Raw genomic sequence first — 26,208 nt, 5'->3', positions numbered from 1 at the left:
CCCGATCACCCATACTCTCTGACGGGTGTAAATAAAGTGCTATCTCTCTCTCTCTCTCTCGGCATGATTGCTTGAACTGTATGTTTGTATGAATGTAGTTGTATGTTCCCACCCTGCTAAGATCTTGTAAAAGATCGCAGTATCTATAAATAAATAAATAAATAAATAAATAACGTCCCACCCTGTTGCACGTGCTGAAGCACGTGGCGCGAAAGGACGCTCTGACTATTCTGCAAAACCAAATGTACACGAAACACACCCGCGCACACGAAAGAGAGAGACAAAAATGTTTTAAAAATATAGAAAACTGCCCAATTATTATCTAAAGGCTAAAAAATTTGCAAATCGTAAACAGAAGCAAGCTCAACGCATGTACAAAAACTTATGATTTCGTCACCACCACGGAGCCCTAAAAAGCACGTCCATCTGCCACAAAATCTCAAGCCAGTCTCCTCAGATGCTTAGATGCGGATGCTCAGAGGCGAGCGCCATCTGATGGTGTTGCAGGAAACCCAGCGGTGGGCGCTAGCGAGACCACACCAGGAGCAGAGTACGGAAAATTGGGAGAAGAGGCCAAGAAAGCTCTGCTCTCAAAACACAAACGTAAGGTTCAATTCAGAAAAATACACCCATTGGTCACGCCATTGGTGTAACGGTGTAATTCAAACAAAACACACTTTTATGTGGGTGTATTAGTTCACTACAACACCCTCAAGCGTTTGAATTTTGTTACGTGCGCACGCTTCGCGTATGTGCTCGCTTAAAAAGCTGGTTCACTGCCCTCGCTTGCGCATAAGTGTGCGTTCGTGTTTTGCGGCGTAACGTTTACGAGCCTGTTTAGCTAGATGCTTCTTCTTGGCGTTCAGTTACTCAGCATTTAGAATGCGCTTTGATCCCATGACACGCACTCGCTACTGAACCCTGACTCACAATGCAGGCGTATATTACAGACCATAGAGTTAGTTATAGACGAAGCTGTTTTCTGTGATCACGTGATCTGCTAGGCCAGGAAACGGCGACTAACGCCAAATTCAGGGGAAACAGGAAATATAAATTTAATACATTTCATTCATTTCATATCATTTGCGTCACAGTGGCACACCCATTCCGGGTGATTGGCCAAATATAGCCACATACCTGCAATTGAAATTAGACAGTGACCCGAGTTGTATGTTCAGCGAGACAGCAGCCGGCACATACCAGTGACCCAAGCTGTCTATATTTACTCATGAATATAGCCGCCGAAGAAACAGTGAACGTCGAACCCAGCGAAAGAGTTAAAGAAAGATTCACGTTAAACACGTGGTATAGCGATGCAAAGCAAAAAGTCACTCTTTGGCGTGGTAGCCGAAACATTGATTGCGATAGCAAATTATTAGGCAGCTGTACAAAGTAAGGCTAGTCGTTTTGTCAGCTGCACAGACTGCTGTAAACGTTCGCTCACTAGCCAATATAAAAAGCACGTTGTCACGCGCGCATACGCAAGCGCGAACACATTTTGCTCGATGACGGCGCAGTCTCGCTGCCAGAATGCTGGCGTTATGAAGAGCGGCAAGCGGATTCCCCTTCGTGCTGCCTCTCACTTCTACGCGAACACAGTGCATACGAAGCCATCAGTCAATTCCAGCCGGTTGGCCTTCGAACCCAGCTCAGATTGCCTCCTGCATAGGACGCGTGCGGCCGCGTGATGTGTGCAGTTTTTCGCACGACCGCACGCGTGCGGCTCAAGCCGATTGCGCTAGTCGAATACCCTCGCGCCGATTGCCCTTAGGAGCTGCGCGCACCTGCCAACCCACACGGAATAAACATCGATCGCTCGTCACTCAGATCATTGCTTCGTACTTCGAATAAATATAAACACCATACTCCGCATACTTTACTGAAGATACCGAGGGAAATCGACTAAATACCGTGTATAACGCATAAAAATTTGGAGAAAGCGATTATTTGGTAATTGTTTTCAGAGCACATAAGAAACCTACACAGTTCAATATTTCGGTACACGTCCCCAAAAAGTGACCTTCATTTCTTCAAAATATGAAACATCTGCTGTTTTTGCTCCTGCCGAGAAAAAGTAATATTGTAGTTCTTATTTAGGGGCAGCTTGAAAATGAAATCGACAAAATCAGAAGTGACACATGCTCTTAGAAAAAAAATTCAGGTCAGTGTTCTATTGCTGTTGAAATTGCTCTGCACGTCCGACAAATGTTATTTCAAGGAACCTATCTACGATAAGTCGTGTTTACACAATGATATTCGACAGTTATACCTGTAATAGGTTCGATTAGATTTTTTATGATGATGCGATACTGAGACTGAATGCTACTGAACGCTACCTAGGCTATCTCGAGACGGAGATTCAAAAGTTCCAGCATAACCCAACGATTTCATGCCGTAAGGCACACCAATCGTTGGGCGCGGCTGATTACAATACATTATCCGTACTTCCCCCTCCCCGCAGGTCAAATATAGCCAGCTGATTGTGTTTTCAAATGAGGGTATAGCTGTCCCCAAAAACTGGGCATGATGCAAGTAGCGCACGCTGACAAGTTATAGGACGGGAATTGCCCAGCGCCAGGCCTTCTACGCGACGCGAGCGTGTATGGTGAATCCAGTGCGTCGCCCGCTACAGCGCGTCCTGAGGATTGCCTGAGGAGGCACAACAGACATTCCTCACTACCCAAGCAAGGGATGCGTGGTAAAGAAAAGCATTACTTACGTGGGCTTTATAAAGAACAAAAATTGAGCTTCAGCTGTAGTTTTGTTGGACCTTCAAGCGTGCAGCCGAAGGTACCCGCTTTCAAAAGTGGGGCTCAAATGGTATACTACCTTGCACTCCATTTTTCGACATGGGGGGGGGGGGGGGGTGCTAAGGACTGCTAAGCGGCGTTCAATTGGACAGTTATTCTTTCGCATTCACAACTCATAAGAAGTGCTTAGACGTTGTGACAGAAGGCCAACGCAAATAATAAAATAAGAAATTATAATTCGAAAGACCATGTAGAATAAATTAACTGTTGGTGTTAATCGACTTCCAGTGCCGTTATTACTATTATTATTTTTTTACGATGTTCACTAATATTTATTGCGGCTCTCGACGTCACCACTGGTCACCAATCCGTCCCTCTGGCCAAAAAGTTTGGAGAGCCCCGCTCTAAATAAATGGAATATTAAACTAGCCAATGTAATTTTTGCTACATTTCATAGTAATGTCTTCTCGCAGACATTTGCAACGCATTCTGAAGAGAACGACGCGACAGCGATTTGTAAGCGCTCAAGCGAAACCGAAACTGAAGGCAGATGCAAAATGCGTGAAATAATGTGCCGAGAAGCTCCATCAAATATAGGCCTAATATGTGCTGCATCGGTACAAGCTCGAGCAAAAGAAATAAGAAAAAAAAAGAATTGGTAAAAGAAAAAGACAACCCCAGTTTCATCGTTTCGTTCGCGCTTACGAGCGCAGCGCTACGCACTTCTACGCGCATGGAGGAAGAAAATGTGTGCGCGTGACCACGCGAGAGCCCTCCTGCGTTGCCATGGCGATTGACATGGCGGAGGCGTTTCTGGTCGCAAAAGCCACGGGGGCCACGAGTGCATGAAGCTACCGCCAGCAATATCGATGCCCGAACAGTGGGAACCGACGAAAAGCAGCAAATACGGTGTCGGTAAGTCTCGGAAGCGTTCGCCGACTGATGTCAGCGAGGAGGCAGCGTGCGTTAGGTGACGGCGAGGACGAGCGTGTAGCCGCTGTGTTTGGCTTGGCGAGGCCACCTGTTGACGCATGGTTTCGCTTGGAGTAACTTGATGCGACCGTGTTTGAGGACAGGTGGCAATGCCCCTGCCGAGTTGCGCGCGTGTACCTTTGCACGCACAGGCCCGTGGAAGGCGGTGGTGCTCGACCAGATAATCCTCAAATTTTTGTGGGCCCTGTCACTGGTCTCTCGTTCCTTCCCGTAGTCACGCGAAGTAGGGCCGCGGACACCCATTGATAACACCGAGCATGGTAAGCCTGTCATCCGTGTCGGGTAGTAGCTTTTTCCTTAACGGATGCTCACAAATCGGTCGACGACGGGTTTTGCAAGCAATTCACAGTTACTGTGCTGCGCGACGGTGTCGCAGAGGAAAGTTGTAAACGAACGAAGTGTAGAATATGCATTCTATACTGTAACTACGATGTTAATCCAAAACACTGGAAAAAAAAAACAATGGAACCAGAAATGGCATGCGACTTCAACGGGACTATGCTGGCCCTGAGTTGAGACACCCTTTCCTTCTACTCTTAATTGTGTCATCGACACCGGCAAAGTTATGTCTGGTCTGAAGTGATAGAATAGTGTTGTCAGATTCCGGGTCAATATGCTTCGGCACCTTCACCCTTGCCGCGCAATCGGTCTTTATTTTTTTTTTCTTGGTGTCTTTTCAATGTCCTTACTCTCCCCCCCCCCCCCCCCACCCGTGCAGCCGCAAGCTTGTAGTCTCAGACTTACCGCTCCATATTCGTGGTGGTAAAAAAATCAGAGCTGTGGCACACATTTCATACATTTCGCCGAATATGCATACATTGCAAAATTGGGTTATGTAGGCAAAGAAAAATAAGACACTCTTTGTAAGCGATCCTCTTGTAGCTTTCTTTTCGTCTTTATTGACACATATAAAGACCGATTCAGTGGAAGCAACATGATTGCAAAAACATGCAGTGCGACTCGGTAAAATATTTCTGTTTGAACACTCTTTAAGTTGTATACTGTGAAAGCACTCTGACCTTGAAGGTGAGAATTTCCTATTGAAAGTGCATTGGAGACGTGCACGAAATGATTGTAAGCTTGTTGCGATGTGTATTTATGTCTGAGCACTGCATTTTGGCGCACAGACCACTGACCGTCCAGTGCAAGTGGCTGACCTCAGGAAAAGCACCTCATGAGTATCCATAATGCTTGAAGCACCTTAGCTTTAGAACGAAGGCCTGCACATTAAGCTTTTGTTTATCTGCATCGGACACAACATTGGGCACGTTCACCCATTAAGTAGAATTGCCTAAGCGATATAGAATTTAATACTCGTGTTCTCTGTAAAAATTGGGCAGTTTCGGCCACATAGTGAAGCATTTTCACGAAAACAGTGAAGCGGTAGCAAGGTTTGGCCTTGCGCTGAAGCTCCTCAGATGGTGGTCCAAGAATACACGAGAGTTTTGATGGTGGCACTGTTGCTGCTGCACGGTAGAAACAACGCCCAGCAGCTGTTAGTTTGTCTCAGCGCCTACCACCGCCTCTGCAGGCGTTATACTTCAGTGGTGCACGAGATGCGACGGGAGGATGACCGTGAGCGTTTGTAGCTTGATGTACTCTGTCAGTTCTGTTCGGATTACTGCATGAACCGCAGTGTGGTATGCATGTAGCCGCACAGCAGGTGTGCTAACGTTTGTGCATGCAATGCTCATGTGCCAAGAGCAGTAGCCAGAATGCGGACACCGGCTCTTCTGCAGAGCTGATTGAGCAGAGTGTGAGGGCGTGTCTTTTTGGCTTCTTCATTTCTGCAGTCCGATGCACTGCATATCTCTTGCATCTCTGGGGATCTTCTAACCCGTGTGCTTGTGCTTGGTTGATACCGGGACGGCACGATTGCGGCGGCGGCATGAACACCCCATGAGTGTCCATGTATGTGCAATCGCAATAAAAGTGGATGTTCTCGTAGCTTACCTTCATAGTACCAAGCACTGGCTCTATACAGCTAGTGTAATATTACGCACTAAAATTGTCATTTTTCGCTCGTTGAGTTTCACCTGTAGCTTATATAAATCAAAGATCATTTATTCAGATCACTAGAAAAGAAATGCAGGACACTGAACAAGGTTGAAGGCTTCAGATACTGTGTTGCGTCCGTGTATACTTTGTGCACAAAAATAGAAATTGACAGACTTCAGCAATTCTTCCTGCGCTGGACACATTCACAACAGCCGCTCCCTAGACTTCCCACATCACTCCCAGGTTCGTGCAAAACTACTGCGATCCTGTGCAAAGTCCTCCTACTGTATGCCACAATGGTGACAACATGGCAGCTTCTTTACCGGCTGACAGTTCAGGTATTGAAGAGCTGCCTTAGAATGAGGGAGGCTGACAGTAGCTGGCTGTGCTGAAAGTGGCTCTGTGAATGATTGTTGCATCATACACCATCTACAGTGCATGTGCATGTCACCTGTGTTTGACTTGGTCTTGAAAATACACATGCACATTGTTTATTTTTGTGTGAGGACTGCGTTTCGCTCTCTAACCACTGTTACCATGTTATCACTCAGCACAATATGTGCACCTGACATCTAGATCAGATTGCGACAATTGACTGTCCTTGCTGTTATTGCTGTGCCTTGAGTGCTGCTTGTTTTTTGCGCATGAGTTTGGCCAAAAAGGAGGTGAAAGCGTAAACTGTCTTCTGGCTGTTTTGTTCATCACTACAATGCGACGATACGTACACTGATGCCGCCACTGTCCAAGCCTCTGTGTTGTGCACACTGTACTAATCCTGCACAAACTACCAAGTGCAGAAGTTGTGCAACAGCTCAGCAGTTAAGGCATTCGGCTCCTGACTGCAAATTCCCGTAATGCGACACGTTGCATATCCCAGTGGGTGTGTTGGGCCAGATTTAATTTCTCTTTGCAATATGGTGAGCTTCCGCTACTCCTTGACTGTGTGGTGTTGTGAGATTAGACAATTGACAGGCATAGGGCGGGCTTCACTAAAATGGAAATTCAGGCTAGCTGTTCTTGCATAAAAGACAAATCAAAGGGCAGTGGACAAGGAACGACCGCAGAAACGCGACACACAGAGCACTGACTTCCATCTGATTTGTTACCATGGAACACGCAGTAGTATCTCTCTAAATAGCTTAAACAGAATTGTTGGTTATATGAAACAGCAGCCTCTATATTGGTTGGTTTTGTATTTCGGTAATGCAAAAAAAAAAAAAAGAAGCTGAGCTTTTTACTCAGGACCAAAATTTTTGCAACTCTCAGTAAACTGAACCACAGAAGCGAGCTCAATAGTGTTGTTTCTTTTTGCAGAAAAAGCCCAGATGTTATTTTTATTTTGACAGGTGTCTTCTATACAGAAAGCCATCCTTAAAAGCAGTGGCAAGGACACAAGCAAGCAATAATTTTATAGGTATTTAATGCATAGCATGCAGTCTGGACAGCTTGGCTGCACAGCGACTCGCTTTAGAGGCGGCTGAAATAAGAACGACTGATATTTCAGACACCTTGCAGTGTGCCGTTCAATGATTTAGACTCCACCAGCATGACCTCATGATAATTTAGCCACTGAGTCGAGCAGTAAGAGCGATGTTTTTGCTTTGATACATTGTTGCCAGTGTCTCCGTTGGATCACAACTAGGGAAGCCTAGTCAATCCAGGAATCGCCTGTCGCGCTCATACTATGGCACAAACTGGCTGCTATGTTCATTTCTTTTTTCTTAACATGTCCAACAGTGTTAGGAGGGTGTATGACACATAGTGCTACACATGTGCACATCTCTCTCAGCAAACGGAACTACTGTTACTCGGAATATATTTCTCTGGTCCCATGAGGTTCCGTTTAACGAGATTCTACTGTACACTTATAGGAACATGCTTCACAGGATGAAAAAACAAATCATAAACAATACAACTTTATCCTTTCCTATGCCAGAAATGTGCCAAAAAAAAGAAGCAAATGGCAGAATTTTACCATGTGGAATCCTTTACAAAAACAATATATACAATATTTGAAATGTTTATCAGTTTAATTACTGCGGATTCATTGCAAAAGTGAATCTTAATGGCTGTATACTCGAACACGAAAGGCATCGCCAATCAGAAACTAAAACTTGCAAGAGAATAAGAAGGTACTGCCGATGAGCTAAGTTCATCATAGGCCTTTCTTAGAAGAAACGCAAGGACAAATCCAGCTTGTGTGTAGCATGGAAGAGTTGAAAGCATAACACCTTTAACAAACAACAAACTGTTTCTTTCCTGTTGGTGCAGTGGTGGCCCCATTTGCGGGCGATACTACAAAGCATGGCCTGCCGCTCTCCCTCGGTCAGCCAGTGCACATCTTGGAGCAGTGTGGAGGTAGGTATCGTGCATGAGCCTTGAATGAGCTGTTGCTCATTTTTCTAAGCCTTTACAGATAGTGTACAAAACATGGCGTCACAATGTGTTTCTGGCTCCTGCAATAGCTTCCGACGTCTACAGGACAGAAAAGCATGGCCTCCAATATTGGCTTTTGTTACTTTGGGAAAGCCTGCGCCATAGATGTGATTTGGATGCCACCAATTGGAGTGTTTCAGTGGGGTGTATTTGTGGCCAGCTGTGGCCACCGTTGATGAGAGTTGATGGTGCAAGCTGCAGCAGCTTCTGAAACACCAGATACCTTCATTAGAAGGTATCTGGTGTTGGTCATTAGTTGTATTAGCAAAGTTGCCAGTCTTACTGTGAGAGGAGGCACAGCAAGCCTTAAAAGAATGCAAAAACCAAAGATGGGTGGTCATGCAACCTTGAAGTTTGCGCAGGGGACAGTGCTCGTGAGAGTTGGTAATACGTTGATTATTGTCAGCGGGGCAAATGGAGAGGTACAGAGACAAGCACTGTTTTTCAAACTGAAGGACAGCTGGAAGCTGGTTAAATTAGAAAAATATTGGTTGCATTTGTCCCGTTCAGTTAGCTGCACTGATATACAATCAAATTAAGTTCCCACTCCAAATCACTGTGATTTTGTGGGTCTTGACAGTGTTTGCTAGGGTCTACTTAATTGTGTGTCGATGAATGTCCACGTGGTATATGTAGATGAACAATGTGTGTAGACTTGCAATGAGTTTTTCCCATAGTAACATGTTCTGACATTTGCCTCTGTAGTTGTCGATTAGGCTTTGGAACCAGCTGTCAATGTCTGCAGCATAGGCATGGGCACTGGGCGGGGGGCCACGCGTCCCTTCCTGGCCTGCTTAAGCGGGGGAAGGCATGTTAGTACCTGTTTGATGAGCTTCCTTGAAAATTGCCATTGCCTTTTGCTGAGCAAGGCATTGGGCTGTTTGTGAGTTATATTTGAATCATTCAGCATTGTTTAAAAGAACACAAGCTTTTGCTTTGAAGAGGTGAGGACCGAATTTGTAAGTGATAGAACCTTTACTCATATTTTCCGTGTTTGCTGGCATCCTGAGTTAATGCCTACTGCATTGACAAGTGCAGTGCAAGATTTTTGTGGAGGCTGCTTTTCATTTTTGGGAAGATGTAACTTTTCAAGTGTTTTTGTAATGCTAAGAAACTTACACAGTTATGACTGCACAACAATGAACACATTGTGGATTTTATTGTGCAAAAAGAGAGCCATTAACATAATTGCAGTGCCTACTGAATGGTTTCGGGTCACACAAAATAAGCTGTAGACATAATACACACTACACGACAGCCAAGTGCATACACTGTAGAAGTGTAATAGTGATTATTGAATTAATAATAAATATTACATTCTGTGGTGGCTTTTCATTTCTTATTGGATGTCCACAATCTTTCGCAAGGTGTACAGCACATGAAAAAGCATATTGGGTTTTGGGGCAACGCAAGATAGTGTTGCCTTCCCCCCCTTAAGAGGAAGCTTTAGCTCGAGTGCTCCTATCTAAATACATGTAAAAGGAGAATTCGTTTTTCTCGGCAACCACTGCACCAAATTTGACGAGGTGTGTTGCATTTAAAAGACAAACTTAAAATCTAGTGACTGTTGCTTTTGAATTTTTGAGTTAGGTCGTCAATTTTTTATTAAAAATTGGCAAAAATCGAAAATTTTCACAAAACGAAACTATCAAGTTTACAACTCTGTAACTCAACCACTAAAAATGATAGTACAATTCTGTGAATTGCATCTAGTAGTACATCTAAAGCGGACAAAATTGATATGTTACACATGAATATAAAAAAATTTAATCACAGGGAAATACAACTTTTGCGAAACCGTTGTAACCAACGTAACAAATTCACGTAAGATGTAAAATGACATATTGAATTTGTCCGCTTTGAATGATCTAATGGATGCCGTTTACAGAACCGTGATATCAGTTCTTGATGCAGAGCTATGAATTTGTAAACTTCGTGCTTCTATTTTTTTCAAACGGTGAAATATTTGAAAATCGTTTTAAGAAAATTCAAGCCCTAAATCGAAATTCCGCTTCCAACAGTCACTAGAATTTAACTTTCTCTTTCAAATGCAACAAATTTCATCAATATCGGTCCAGGGGTTATCTCATAAAGACGTTTTTGCGTTTTACATGTATTTGAATAGGCCGCGTCGGAGTTGGGCCCGAGCTAAAGCTTCCTCTTAACAAAGATCCCTGTGCGCGCCTGTGGTTTAGAGGGTTGCTAAATGATAGTGAGAAATTTAGGAAAGAGTCAAATAGCAATGATCTTGCCCAAATGTAAAAAACTGTCCTGGTAATATAGGGTCTGATAGTTCGCAAACTTGCAGTCTCACACCACAGGGAGCAGCACTACACAGGCAGCTGTTCAAGATTTCTCTCTCTCAGCAATGTTCACACTGTAGCATGGCATATTGGTGCTTAATGGCATGACTGATTGTTTGTGCTTGTGTATGTGCACTTTTGTGAAAAGATCTGAGCAGCAATTTAGAGTAGTAAGACATCAGACATCACCGCATGATGTGTTTGCTGTGTTCTTTTATAATCACTTTCACAATGTTTCCATTGCTTTGTTTTTAGGCAAGAGTTATTTCATTACCATGCATCCTGTATGTTGGTCAAACTGGGCTGTTATTGCCCTATCTGAGTTTGTGTTCAACTCGAGGCTTCTAGCCCTTTTATGAACGTTCGCCACGCTGTATTCAAGCTGTAGAGAAACTTGTTCAATGTGTATAAATAATGGTGGGCTGAGTACTTATTGAGTTGTGATTCATCGACCACTACTCTGCTTGTCACAGTTGTTGTCCCCAATCTAGTTCTTTGCAGGCACAGCTTTGTGAAATAATTCTTAATTGCTTTGTGGTTGGCTCTTTCTTACACCACGTAACGGCATCTGATAAAACTGAACAAGAGTGCTAGTGAAATGTGCAAAATGTTGGAGCAGGTGTGGACTATGAGTGCAATGACAATTCTTTTGACGACCTTAATCTTTAATCTAAATGATGAGCATATTGTTGCATGGTGTTCTTCCAATCATTTAGTTATCAATCCTTCCAAAACTCAATTCATGATTTTCCAATCTAGCCAAAGAATACTACGTGGCTTGCCTGAGATAACTCTGGATGGTCATCACATCCCCGTCTCCGACTGTGTATCATTTTTGGGCACCAAATTAGATTCTAACCTAGAGTTTTCTCAACATATTGCCTTTATAGCAAAAGTGTACCTTCGGTATTAGAGCAATAATCAAATCAAGAGCATATTTTTCCAGAGACGCATTATTAGCATTATACTTTGCTTTCATTCACAGTCACATTAATTGCGGCATCATTTCCTGGGGAAACACACATCACTATCATATCTCTTCTATTGAGCACTTACAAAACCAAGCAATATGCATTATCACTAACAGCCGGTTTTTCACGAGTGCTACTCCATTACTTTGTGAAAATAACATCCTTGTTGCAACGAACTTGTTCAACTATCATCCAATAATTATGTTTTATAAATTACTTAAACAGCTTTCATACCAATTAATTGATTCCAGGTACCTCATCAATAATAATAACAGGTTTGCACGTAACTCTAATTTTCTACTGCCTATGGCTTATTCTAACTATGGAAAAATGACATCATCATTTGCTGCTATAAAACTGTGAAATGGTTTACCCAACACCATTAAATCTTCATCCTTTCATGCATTTAGTCATGCCCTTAAGCTGTTTTATATGTATGACTAAGTTTACATCATTCATTACACTACATTTGCCATTTGTATGTATTGACAGCTTCTTTATGCACTACATGAAGACAATGTATATAGACAATTCGTTTTAATTTAATTTTTCCATGTAGTATTTTTCGCAATTGTGTTTGTTTCTTTTAGTTAGCTTGCTCATCTTTAATACATTTCTCCATTGTTATTAACTGAGGGTCCCGCTGCAGTCTTTAACTTGGGGACCCTTGTCTGTATATTGTCTCTTACCCGTTCATTGTATTTGAAGAATAAAAAACTGAAACCGAATGATGAAGACTGTAATGTACAAACAGCTCAAATAGTGTGCCAACAGGAGTGAGCAAGTTGCTGGAGCTTTAGCTTGCCTGGATATATAATTACTGTACGTAATTGCATGTATATGTAACAGTAACAGACAGGAAGGGAGCGGTGTAAACCAGCGAGCAATCGGCTATAGCTGATATTCTAGTTGACATTAAGAGAAAAAAATGGAGCTGGGCAGGTAACGTGATGTGTAGGGCAGATAACCAGTGGACCATTGGAGTTACAGAATGGGTGCCAAGGGAAGGGAAGCACAGTTGAGGACGGAAGGAACTTGGATGGAGTGATGAAATTGGGGAATTTCCAGGTGCAAGTTGGAATCAGCTAGCGCAAGCCGGGTAATCGGAGATCACCAGGAGAGGCATTCAGTCTGCAGTGGACATAAAAATAAGCCTCTGCTGCTGCTGATGATGATACGTAATTACCATTAATGGAACACTAGGTTACTGTGGGCATTAACATGAGCAGCCAGGTTAGTGACAGCATCCTGTGGCACAGAGTTAACCGGAGAGGATACACAGCTATTATTGTTGTAACTGACCATATGCTACTTATCTGCTGGAGTAGAGCATCGGTAGCGATGCAGGTCTCTTTTGCTTTATATATTTAAAAATTGCAGCAATGCTGGATACACAAGATGGCGGCCTGAAAATGGCCACACGCTCGCTTCGCCAAATTGTCGTCTTTGTTCATAGTCACACTATGCCCCACTGCTCCGTAACAATATACATATAACAATTTTCGGTTAAAGACTACATTTCATTGCATTTATGATTTTATATCCTGCCTATTTAAACTGTGTTCAGACGTAATGAACACTTTCAGAAACGGCATCTTTTTGCAACAAACACTTCGAACCAGTCCCAGTAAAAGGTGGGTGCACCCGATGTTTGGAATTGCAACCGAACTAGGCACACGGTAGTGTGCATCGTACAGATTTCAAAAGCTGCTCGGAGATTCACTGGGCCTCCTCGATTATCCACCCCTGACAGTCCCGGACTGCCTGAGATGGAGCCCAGTATTTTTGGAAGAGTGGACAAGATAAAACTCTCCGCAATGAAAAAAAAAAGGGTGCATCATGACAGTGCACCTGCATACACATCTCCATTTGCGCAAGAGTTATTGGCTAGGAAACGATTAAATCTTTTAGACTGGCCACTGTACTCGCTGAACTTTGCTTGACTTATTTCTTTATCGAAAGGGTAAACAAGTTTTGAAAGGAAGCCATTTGGCATTGAGTATGTTAAGAGCAATACAATGGCATCTCTGAAGGCCACTCCAGAAAGGGAGTTCCAAATTCCTTTGAAGAGTGGAGCAGGTGCTGACATTAGTGTATAGCTTCCCAAGGTACTAATTTGAAGTTGATTGCAGTGGTATTCATCAGTAAGGTTATGTGACACATTTTCTGGGATGTGTCTGCAAACATAATTGTCAGGACTCTATTATATAATAGTGACTTAGTGCTGAGTGCTTTTTTTTTTCTTCTGTTCAACATTTTATTGTTGTAGTCATTGCACTATAGTATTGTGTTTGTTATGTGCATTCATCTTGCACATTACATTTGTTTGCACATTATTCTAGTGTTTTACTTCCCCTTACACAGAGACCAACTATGGGCGATTTTTAAAAGGAAATCATAATGAAATGAAAACTGTTGATGCAAAAGTAACTTTGCGAGCCTGGTAAATGCTGTACAAACATGATCAGATGTCGAAAATCCAGTCACTTTTTCTTCATGTCATGAAAACACTCTGAAATGATTACTTTGCAGGCTGGTACAGGGGTCATCGCATTGGCGACAAGGTTCAGAAGGTGAATACAGCAACTGCACTCATTCGCTCTTTGATTTTGGCGCATGTCAGCGCTGCTGTTTCAGTTGTGGTGCCTTCATATGAGCTTGCTTGCGTTTTGTGTCTGTGTTGTGTGGTTTTGAAAAAAAAAAAAAGAAGCATCCTGAATCGTATTTCACTTTACACTTGAAACTCCTCTGACGAGTGGGACAAAAATGGGGCAGTCCTTATGCTGTTTAGCGTTTGAAAAAGGCAAGAAACTTTGTTGATGAAAACAGGTGAGTTGTGGTGTTCAATGCGCAAGGTTTCCACATCTTGATGTGGCTGAGTAAGTTTGAAGTGGTTTAAAGGGTGGTTTAATATTTAAAGTAACTTAAGAAATTAGTAAAGTGTTATCTGTATCAGCAGACCTTTTAATAAAAAAGAGTATCATAAGTTATATGGGAAAGTGGGAGGAATTGCAGTGGATGATAACTTAATCGATACTGATGGGCTAGTTGGGGATCCATGATATTGAAAGGGACACTAAAGGCAAATGCTAACTCAACGTGGACTGTTTAAATACCATTCCAGAAACCTTGCAACACTTGTTTCATGCCAAGAAAATAATTTACCAGAAAATTTATCTAAAGGGTCAGAATACGTCTTATCGCAATTCAAACCTCCAACCATGCAACTGAGGAGTGGTGACGTTGTATATGCCATCATCGCCCTTTGTGGCCGTCAGTGAGTAAAACGGCGCCCGACAGATGGGGGTGCGGTGTTTCGCACGCACCGCAAACACCTGGCCATGGAGAAACAGAGCCACGACAGAGCAGTGGATGCGCCGCTGCTGCTGCTTTTCGTCAAGTGGCTTGGACCGTTCGGGCATCCCGCGACATCACATGGGAGTGGAATCCTCTGCTACTAGCAGTTTGTGCGAGTTTAGCGAGCCAACAAAACCAGCACAGAACTATGCGCTAACAAAACTACTGAAACGCGAAAGCGGCGGGCGGTGCAGAGTCGAACGAAAACGAAACCTTTTGACCACTCATGTCATTGTCAAGATTGATGTCAATCATTTCTTTTTTCTAAAAATGATATATAATTGGACAACTAGCATTTTCTTTCGTCCTATAATGCAATACAATGATGTTTTTGTAACAAGTGGTACAGTACTAGTGAAAGAATTTAACTGAGTGCTTTTGTCATCAGGCAAGTACTTGAATGTCCTGGGGAAGTCTCTAATCATGTCCTGCATTTACCTCAATTTCTTGATTACTAAGGTTCTGTTTACGATAATATTGACACCTTAGAGATTCTCGAGCCCTAATCTACACTTTAGCTTGACTTAATATTTGCCTTTAGTGTCCCTTAAAGCGCCGCACTTAAAACTGACATGTTCGTGCACACATGAAAAAGGACATACACAGGCGCAGGACTGCAGCTACTGCTTTATTGCTCAAAGACTCGCCTTTTTAGTGCACGCGCTCTTGCGGCAATGAGACGTGAACAAGACCCAGAGTAAAAAAAACAAAAACAAAGATGACATTTTTTAGATTCCCAATCTAGAAATAATCATAGTCCAATATAGCGGCACGCTCTTTCAGAGAATGATACCAAGGGGTAACTGATGCACCTGTTTTTTCATTTGTCAATTTCTATTACTTGAAGAATTTTCTTTGTTTGTTTTTTGGGGTCCCTGCTCGCAACTTCGTTCCTTTCAGGACGGGTTTGCAGCCTCAGTCCCCGCAATGAAAGGCTAAATGAATCTTTAGCCGTGCAGTGATAGTTGTGCTCATCTACCCTCGTATTCAAGCACCTGCCTGTATGCCCAAATTATACCTTGTTGCAGAACAGAGGGATCTTGTTAATGACTCTCTCTGTACAAGTAACATAGGGCTTTCGGTCCCACGTCACTTGTACAGAAAGAGTGGCTTATAAGATCCCTCTGTCCTGTAACAAGGGGTACATTGGGCAGACAAGCAGGCGTTGAATACGAGGCTAACTGCACACAATTATCACTGCATTTCTAAAGATTCAAGTCATTTAGCCTTTCATTGCAGGGATTGTGGCTGCAAACCCGTCCTGAAAGAAACAGAAGTTGTGTGCAAGAAAAAAAAAAAAACCAAGGCAAATTCTTGAAGCGATAGAAATTGACAAATGGAAAGACAGGTGTATCAGTTGCCCCTCGGTATTATTCTTGGACAAAGCGCACCACTGTCTCTAACTTTAATTATTTCTAGGGTGGGAATAAAAAAAAATGTAATCTTTGTTATTGTTTTTTAGTCTGAGTCTTGTTCACGTCTCACTGCCGTCAGAGCACGTGTGCTTCTCAAGCCACACTTCAACAGGCGAGTCTTTGAGCAACAATGCAGTAGGTGCAGTCCAACGGCTGTGTATGCGCTCCGAATGTACTGGTGCACCTCTAGCTATGCTCTGATATTCCATTTGTTTTAGACGAGGTGAACACAATACATTACACAGCCTTACACTGATATTCCAGCTGGATGGTTCGCATTGATTGCTCTTCTCTGCAGGGCATCTTCCCGGCATCCCACATAGCCCTCAAAGCCTGCCATGTGACTAACCAAGGGTAAGTGTTCTGAAACTTTACTCTTGCAATACCTGTGACAGCCGTATATATAGTTCAATTATTTATTTTATCCTTAAGGGCCGGAAGGCACTACATAAAATGGAGGGATATGCATCATTCGTATATGACAGTATAAATTTTCAAAATACAGCATATTGTCGTGTTGTCACGACGATGAACAACCACAGGGGCAGAACTCGTCACGGAACTAAATGTTTCTTGCATGAACATGTGCCCAGCAAAAGGACGAGAAGTTCTTGTATTAACGCAGAAAACCTTTGAGCTTTTCATTCTTATGCCTGGGAAGACTCTGATTAATATCAGAAGCTGGTTCACAAACATTGACTGTTGTAGTTTCACTAGAATCTGAGAGGACAAATGAATCGCTGACTGCTTCAATTTCTTCTATATATGCAATCTTTGTGCCGTTGTTCAGGTGTTTATATTCCTGGCTGAAGTTTTTCACCATGACCTGCACTTTCCCTCGGTGCAATTGCATGATTCCCCTTGAAATAATGATTTTGCATTTAAGAGAGGGCATTAATACAAGTACCTGTTTTATTTATCTGTTTTCCAGGGACCGCATTTCACCCACTAACAGCTTAAAAAAATCACTCAGTGCAAGACATGCCTGCATGATTTGGAACTTACTCGAATGTTATCCTTCATTCTGTTTGTTGTCTATGTCCTCGCTGGATCTTGTGTAATCAAGTTGTATGTGTGACGAGAATAATGTTGTGCTGTCTGGAAAGTACACAGCACCAGCAAGTATGCTGGAACATTCGACGATTCATGTATAAAAAAGCCAATGCGCTTGACCTGCAGATCAGATTCCCACGATCGATGAGTTTGCTCCCCGCTATCATTGTGATACTTGACTATTGGGTGAACCTGTGCCTAGCAAGTATCACAATGATAGCAGCGAACACACTTGTTGATAGTCAAAATCTGATTTGCGGATCAAGCACGTCGGTTATATATAGATAACTCGTCGAAGGTTCTAGCTTACTTGCTGGTGTTGTGTACCTTCCAGAAAGTACAACACTATTCGCTTCATGCGTACACTCTGATTAAACAAGGTCTGGTGAGAACAAATACAACAGACAGAATCAACTATAACATTCAAGTAAGTTCCAGACAATGCAGGCACGTCTAGTGCTGAGCAATAACTTTAAGCTGCTAGAGGGCGAGGTGTGGTCCGCCAAGGAAAGGGAAGTGCATTTGAGAACAGCAGAGAACTGAATGGTGTGATGAAATTGGGAAATTTGCAGGCATAAGATGGGGTCAGCTGGCACCATGTTACACCTGCACCACAAGAATTTGAGATAGCTGGGAGAGGTCAAATTTATGCAAGCACATGAGCTGTTATTGATGTTGCTTGCAGGCCGTATGAGACAGTGGAACCGGCAGAAGGAGCCACGGCACGCGAGGTGGCCAGTGTGCTGCGCGAATGGCACCCACTGTGGAAGAAGCTGTACTTGGTGAGAGATAAAGACATGTTTACTTCTCATTGTTCAACTACAAGCAAGCATAGATGGATGACTCCATACACAGAAACACAACACAGCACCAACTCTGAATGAAAAGTTTAATTTGGAAAGAACAGTATGTATGGCACTTCTTCATGAGAACACCACAAAAACAAATGTGTGGTTAGGAACTCAAGAAACATACAGACGAAAGCTTTCTGCGTTGAGAAAGAACGCAAGATGCATGTGTCAGCCAAGCATACATAGCAGTGTCAGAAAAGACATTCTTTTATTTGTTAAGCACACATGCTGTTCCAATATTAGCTGTTGATATCTGTGTCTGTTCTTACCTTTTCATAAAAAGCCAACAAACACTGACACCAAGGACAATATAGGGAAAATTACTTCTGCTTAATAAATGAAATAAAGAAACGATAAATTAATGGAAACGAAAGGGGATGAAAGAACAACTTCCCGCAGGTGGGGAACGATCCCACAACCTCCGCATCCAACCCAAAAAGATCACATTCTCGTGATGCCTGCGGCAGAAAGGATGTTCCACATCCGCCCCCAAGGTCTTTCAGTGGTGGCACTGGCTAACACTCCGAGGGTTCTACTAGGAAACATAAATACCCAATAAAGTGTATGGGGAAACGGCGCCGCGGTAGCTGAATTGGTAGAGCATCGCATGCGAAATGCGAAGGATGTGGGATCGTTCCCGACTTGCGGCAAGTTGTTTTTTCATCCACTTTCATTTCCATTAATTTATTGTTTATTTCATTTATTAAGCACAAGTAATTTCCCCTATGTTGTCCTTGGTGTCAATGTTTGTTGGCTTCATATGATATGACTAATAAATATTGGGCTCCTTGGTTAACCCCCTTTCTTCTGTTCTAACCTTGTGTGATCCTGACGATGTGTTCCTTTTGTTCTATTGCTCTTATGAAAAACTTGTCTATGTGCTATACCTTTCACATAGAGCCATCAGTTCAGTCAGCACTGTGCTTTGTTTCTCTCTATGTTGCCATCTTGTTTTTCTTGTACTGTACAAGATGACACCATACCAACTCACCCAACTTATATGCACAAACGGATATGCACAGCCGTGTGTGGTAACAAGCTCATTTACATGCTGTTTCAAAGGTGTACCAACCGAAGGCACGGTGCAATTGATGTCTACCACAGATGTGATAAGCGTTAGCTAGGAGATAAAGCCAGTCATTGGCTGCAACCTATTATCTTTGGATGCAGTTAAGAACACTTTTTAACCAATTTATTTGGATTGGCTGTGATACGTTACGCATAAACTGCATGTACCCATGCAAGCTGCTCTACTGCCAAAACTACAAGAGTGCATACTTGGGATGTTGGCATGGCATTGTTAAAACCAAGAACATGAAAACAATAAACAAAGAGAGACATGACGTGCAGATCGTATTGGTCTTCATTCTTTTTTCTTAAGTAAGGAAAAAAAAGAAAAGAGGGCTGTGGTGTTTATGGTTGTCTCAGTGTCTTTGCCACTGTATGCTAAACAGAAAGAAAAATGGTATCTAGAAATGTCAGCAACTGTGAATTGGAATTGCCAACATTTATTGAAAGGGTCATTAGATGAACAGTTGGAAGAACACCTAAAGGAATTGTTGAAAGGACGGTTGTGGAAGGAGTCTTGCAAAATGAAACTTGCACATTTCCTTTGCAAAGTTGTGCGAGAAGTCCATGACCTTTTCTTAGTCTTTTCTTTCATTTTTTTTTTCATTTTTCTGCATTCTTTCTTTAATTTCTATTGAAGGCACCTGTTTTCATTGCATAGGTGAAGTCAGGTTGACGGAATAGACGACTTGGAATGGTCGAGCACATTGGCATTGCTTGGTAACTGTAGCTGTGTTGTATTAGTGTTCTCAGCAATTTAATTACATGTTTGCTTCTTTGGCAGCCAATATTTATTGCTCTTCTGGTTAGCACATCTTCAGCACGGTTACTGACATGGACGAGCTGAGTTTGTGCAGATTGAAGCCATTTAATCTAGTAACCTTGCTGTTCTTGGGTTACTGTCGCTTGTTGTTTGAAACATGCCCACCAGTGCTCTGACCAGTTAGTGACGTGGCCAGTCCTCGCACATGCTTGTATACCTTCACCAACAGCAGGACTGTTGACAACGAGGGTGGGGTGATGTTTCATGCAGGAGCGGGATGTGGAGCGGTTCACGGCCCTGCGGCAGGCCATGTCTGACCTGGTTGAGTGGCGGAGGCAGCTGCTGTCGGCCGCACTGACCCAGGACCAGGAGCGGGCCCTGTGCCTCCGTGCTGCAGCACGCATTGACTGGGGCAACCGGCTCCTGGGTCTGTCCTTGGTGCCCCGAACCGAGGATGGTGCTGTGGCCGATCCTGACCAGCTGGGGCCTGTCGAGCTGTTTCGGGTGCACGTATCAAGTGCTGCAGCGGAGGCAGAGTCACGACTCCTGCAGCAGCAGCCAACCCACGCGGGTCCACACCTACGGCTGTCCCTGCGCCATGCAAGCACTAGTAGCCTGGAGCTCCACTTTGCCCTGTATGATGCCCAGGCAGGACAGTTCTCCAGGTAAGCAGCTCACCTGCAATCTATCCTTCGTGGTGCCTCAATGGCTGAGGGGTTCTGCTGCCTAGCGTGAGGCCGTGAGTTCAATTCGTAGATTCCATGGCTTCATTTCGATGGGGCAAACTACAAAAATACTCTGAGCTCTTGGTGGATGTAAACTTGAAATAGTCTAAATGAAATGCCGGGTCTTCCAGTGATGGTACTCTCTCATGGCCCCTACGTTGCTTTAGCATGCTGAATCCAATTCCAGTCAATCAATCAGGAAACCAAATGGCTAGGTTAAAAATGGTACAAAGAAAGGCAGTTAGATTTGTCTTTTGGAAATACAAAAGGTTTGACTCTCCTTCACAGCTTAGTGGCAGAAATAATGTTTCTACCTTAGAGCTTCATCATAAAATAGCCTGCCATACTTTTTTTTGCCTAAGCTTTTGAACAGCAAATTCAAGATTCTTATTCCAACATGTCTTGCCCCCTTTAATGACATAAAAGAGCTCGCGCCGGTGGGGTGCAAGAATGGGGGAAAGGCTCTGCGTCTCCGTCGCTAGGCGACGGCCGCGCATGTGCAGAGGAGGAGCCTGCTGACTGACTGCGGAAATGTTTTCCCCTGAGGACCGGGCACGAATGTCTTTGGGAAAAGCGCACCTTCCAGGGGCGCAGCGCGGCGTTCGATATATCGAATGTCCGACGAAAATGGATTTCGATATACTACGCAATTGTCCTGTACTTTTACATAGTATTTTCAAGGGGGTAATCTGTGTGTTCGATATAGCCAATAATTCGAAATATGTGGGTTCGATAAATCTGGGTTCGACTGTATTCTAGTGAGTGAAAACACCCGGTAATTCGAACGCACAAGTATTTGAGACGGGTAATCTGAACATACCGCACTGCTCATAGTGACAATGCTTCCATCAGTGTGCCAAATCGCGTGGTGGAGCCTATGACCAGCATTGCTCTGTTCCTGCCATAGACAAGAACGGCACCGCGAGCGACACTGCTGTGCTGGCGTGAGAGTGCCGCATACAGGGCAAAATTCAACTAGCAGGTGGTACACCTCTCCCATATCTCATTTGCACTGCCTTGATTGCCTCTTGCACTGTGCGTGTTTGGGCACGTTTCGTACTGCGTGTGGTGTGTGCCTACGTGCGTGTGCGTGGAAGTTTTATTCGAAGGACGACGTACACACTTCTATTTGCCTTTAAGAAGATGGGTCCCCTTGACGATTATTTTTATGGCTGCAATGTGGCGAAAGGACAGAGTCTGCTTAGCCATGTAAGTGACGCTGAGCAGGTAATTGGAAACGACATCGTATGTGCCGCCAGAAAAATTGTTGGCATATACGATGTGTGTTAGTTAAAGTCATTTTTGCGGTTTCCCACAAAATGTTTGCTACAAATCTGTGTTGTCTCTGATGGCGACTACGGACTTCCATGGCCACTGTGCGGAAATAAATGAAATATATCGCCGCATAGCACAAGGATGACATGCACACGCAGCTTTAACTAGTACATCCCCTACAATATAGAATAGAGGCAGCAGTGTAAATAGCTTGGCCATTTTTTAACTGTGCTCAAGAGACGAAGTTGAAAGTATTAGTAATCATTTCTGCTTCAGCAATGCCGGTGCAACCAAGACGCGGGCATGTATCGTCCAGTAACTCGATCGATCGGTGCAGTGGTGATGCAGGAATGAACTCCGGTCATGTTCAACGCATCGTGCACATATTCACTTGCTCGGCATGCGTGAACTTCGGCCACTGCTAGCACATGCAACAGAAGGGGTTTCCATTCTTGGGCAGCGCACACACAAACGAAAACGAGGAAGAAGACGGGACAAGCGCTGCTGAAACAACTGAAAGCTTTTATATGAATAAAAGGATTATATACCGAGTAATCATGAAATTCATGTGGGTTACATATAAAAACCGTCATACACTCAGGAGTGATCAATCAACGAGCTCGCTTCATTTGCCAGTTGTTTACTTCGTTCGGTGCACTGCAGTAATCCATGTCTGTCTGCTTTTTTCGTGCCATTTTCTTGTGAATCGGCAGAATTTCACTGGTGGCATCAACCCTTTTGTGTTTACATTGCTGTCATGACAGTTAACAACCCAATAATAATTTCTGGTCATCGGAAGAGGCGCCATCGCAAACAAGAGACGTTTGGCGCGCAGCACGTACTGAACGCTGGCGTGACCGTGAAAGGAAGCGGTGGCGGAAATCTACACCCGTTGGAGGTGAAATCGTTCCACCTGGGGAGAAACGAGCGCTGGCGTCTAGGATGAAACTTGGCATGCGGACGTCCATAGAGGAAAGGCTTAGGGGAAACCCCTCAACACAGTGAGAGAAAAAAAAAAAAATGTGGCGGAAATTTATTCTCTCTCAAATGGCAAGGTCGTCGTTTCTGTGTCGCGCCATGATGCCTCAGTCACACTAGTGGCAAAACATGTGCCATGGGAGGAATCGGTCCTGGGTGAATTTTTCGTGGCTCGCTGCGGCGGCAAGCGAGCCGCGAGCGGAGGAGACCAATAAGAGTGGCCCCTACAGTGATGTACGCGCAAGAAACTGGTATCATGCGAATCCACCCAACTGCTCTATTCGTACTTGCTTCTGATTCAGCCAAACCGTTTGTTTTGCACTATTGTCTGCTCGCATCAGCTCTCGCTTGCGCTTGTTTTGGTTGGCTTGGTTGGTCTCATTCGCGCTTGCTTTTTACAATGACGCGTCTAAACCGAGATGTCCCGATGGACAGGTTGTTGGAGACAGTGTGCCATATCAGATTCTGTACAACAAGACAGACCCTGAATACAAGGACTCATTTTCCTTGTCTTTTGAATGCGGCAACGCCACAACAAAAGGGAGCACACCAACATGATTATAATCTGCAGCAACGACTTCATCTTGATAAGACATGACTCCCGTTAAGAATGCCAGTTGAAGAAGGTAAACACTGCGCCGATATGCCAGCAGATGAAGGAAAAAACGCGAGCATGCAGAGGGAAGCAGCAGCAGAGCGGCCCAGTCCAGCCTCGGCAACTCCGCTGCTTCAGTAGCAGTAGGGGACAGAGGCAATTAGAGCCATCCAGCAAGCTGGTGGGAAAGCGAGTCCGCTTCCCTACCGACCTCCTTCACAGCTATGCTAACCTGGCCCTCCCTCTCAACACTCTCATAACTCCCTCATCTTGACGGCCTCCGCGTCGGCCCGGCACCAGCTTAGCCTGCTCCTTGGAGTTTCGTTTTCTGCCATTACTGGGAAGTGAGCGTTGGCCGGCGTGGGCAGTTTCATGGTCCTCGCTCGCTGTGTGCTTGCGTGCCGCGGTATTTCATGACTCACACTGTTTGTACACCTTGCTATGATGCATGAATACTTCAAAAACAATACCTTTTTTCATTCGAACTTCTTGTAATCCAGACAGACTTTCGGGCCCCTTCAAGTTCGTATTATCGAGATTCAACTACGTCCGATGCAACATCCCTTCTTGTTTAGTATTCAGCTCGTACTCGGATGTGCCAGAATTTGTGGGCTGCAATATCCAGCTCAGGAAACTCATTGTGGCAATAATCTGTGTATATTTACAGCCATCTACATGCATCACAAAATCATCCTTTGTTCGATTTTTAGAAAATGCACAGAGACCAATGTTCATTTGTGGAGATTTTAACTCCCACAACACTACTTGGGGAAGAAGCAGTTGCACGGATTCTCACAGGAGATCACTTGAAGAAGCAGTCCACAGATCTGGCCTTGTAGGTAATACTGAATGATGGCTCAATAACGTTTTTGAGGGGCTACAATTATGCAATCTCTAGACCTGGCTATAACCTTCCTTGATCTTGCACGTAACATGAAGTGGCACACAGGCCTTCAGATGTGTGGGAGCAACCATCATGCAATCCTTTTACAGTGCAGTCCACTTACGATACCACATATAACAATATACTGGTTATAAAGATGCGTCAACTTAGAGTGTCAACTTATACTAGGACTGTGAGAAAAAACCCCACATATAACGATATTTACAGTGTTTCTACCAACCGGCAAAACTGGGAATTCTCAGGAATATTTCAGTCTGGACATACTCAGGGAAATCTCAAGGAGCTTATGCTTCTATCAGGGAAAATTAGCTGTAATTTTATTGAAAGGGAACGAAAGTCGCGGTAACGCTGGCTCAAGTAACAGAGACGAATCGTAACAGTCATTGACTCCATGTCGTCGGCTGGAGTTGCCAGTGTACAGGCAACGATGAACTTTCCGGACGCCCGATAATTCGGATGGCTTCACGACACCACAACGTACCCCCAGAGTGTATGTATAAGAATGTCTGAAATTTTGGATGAACAACCATTCGCTGTCCAATTTTCTGAACTTTTTGCCGTGACTGCAGGTCCGAAGCGGCATTAATAAAAGCCACCACCGCCGCTATTTTGATTACTTCGCCGCCTCGAACCGGCGCTCTCGCACGGAGATCTGCTGGCAGCCGTAGCCACCGCTGCGGCAATGCTAGGTTTAGCTGCTTCTACGTTCGCTACCAAGCTTCTTGCTGTTTTATGCGATTTTTCCTTGAAAGAATTTGCTGCTCTAAGCAATGGCACCGACTGTGCATTTCTGGTCTTCGCAATTGGCTTCAAAGCTCAGAAAGCATGGCGCGCTGCATAATGCCGGTTCCCAAGAATCAGCTTCGCCTCAGTACAGCAATGCTACGCGGTGAAGCATACGCGAAAATATTGCGGTGAAGCATAACAAGTGTGGGAAGAGACAACTGTCATGGAAAATGGTATGTATACCGTTTCCCATGACAAAATGTCGCTATATGCCTACAAAACAAAGAACACCCGTTTTTAAAAAGATTAGTGTCATCAGAAGAAAAGTAGCAATTTCACCCAAAAGGTGAAGCATTGATTGCGATAGCAAATTAGTGGATCGCTATACAAAGTAAGGATATTAGTTTTATTGGCTATATAAACTTACAAAGATTTGCTTACTAACTAAATTAACAAGCATGATGTCACGCATGCACAGGTAAACATGAACACATCTCGCTGTATGACCATGGAAACTTGCTCTCAAAATGTTAGAATGAAGAAGCATGGGAGCAGCAGCAAGTGAATTGACCTTTGTGCTGTCTCTCACCGTAATGCAAACTAAATGTTGAAAGCACAGTGCATACCAAGCTACCGGCACTCTGTGTACGTTGTCCACATCGCAGATTGCTTTGAAGAATTCTTCCAGAGAGACGGTCTTCAGAATGTGGACTTCGAAGGCTTGCTACTCTTTTTTTGTAGTGTAGACGTGCCGGGGTAGATTTTCTGCATTATGCGGAAGCTGTTGATACCCTGTTTAGCAAGATCTGAGGAACTTACCTTTTTATTTTGCAAAATTTTTTGGGAAACGAAGTAAAGAAAGCTTGTATAATATTAAAATCAAATGAGATAAACGAAAATTGACTTTTTATACGAAATAAGCACATATAAATAGGTATATATATATATATATATATCAGTTTTCAGCTCTGTAACTTAAGGAAAGAATATCTTAAAATTTTTTGCCCAGGACTGATTGGGGCTATAGCAGCCTGGAGGGGGACTTGT

The 26,208-nt window shown here is 43.7% G+C and overlaps 1 protein-coding gene across 1 annotated transcript in view; it reads left to right on the top strand.

Moving 5' to 3' along the window:
• Positions 1–3,221: 3,221 nt before the first annotated feature.
• The window catches only part of spg (dedicator of cytokinesis spg), a 168,197-nt gene continuing 145,210 nt past the window's right edge, over positions 3,222–26,208 (top strand). The window contains exons 1-6 of the mRNA XM_050172253.3: positions 3,222–3,665; positions 8,013–8,099; positions 13,984–14,024; positions 16,522–16,577; positions 17,962–18,058; positions 20,229–20,623. Of these exons, the coding sequence (XP_050028210.1) occupies positions 3,596–3,665; positions 8,013–8,099; positions 13,984–14,024; positions 16,522–16,577; positions 17,962–18,058; positions 20,229–20,623 (746 nt within the window). The 5' untranslated portion in view covers positions 3,222–3,595. The remainder of the gene's footprint in view (positions 3,666–8,012; positions 8,100–13,983; positions 14,025–16,521; positions 16,578–17,961; positions 18,059–20,228; positions 20,624–26,208) is intronic.

This window comes from Dermacentor andersoni, chromosome 6, assembly GCF_023375885.2.
Source record: "Dermacentor andersoni chromosome 6, qqDerAnde1_hic_scaffold, whole genome shotgun sequence".
In the NCBI taxonomy this organism is placed as follows: Eukaryota; Metazoa; Arthropoda; class Arachnida; order Ixodida; family Ixodidae; genus Dermacentor; species Dermacentor andersoni.
The sequence above is the reverse complement of the archived record's forward strand: the minus strand, read 5'-3'. Positions and strand labels throughout refer to the sequence as shown.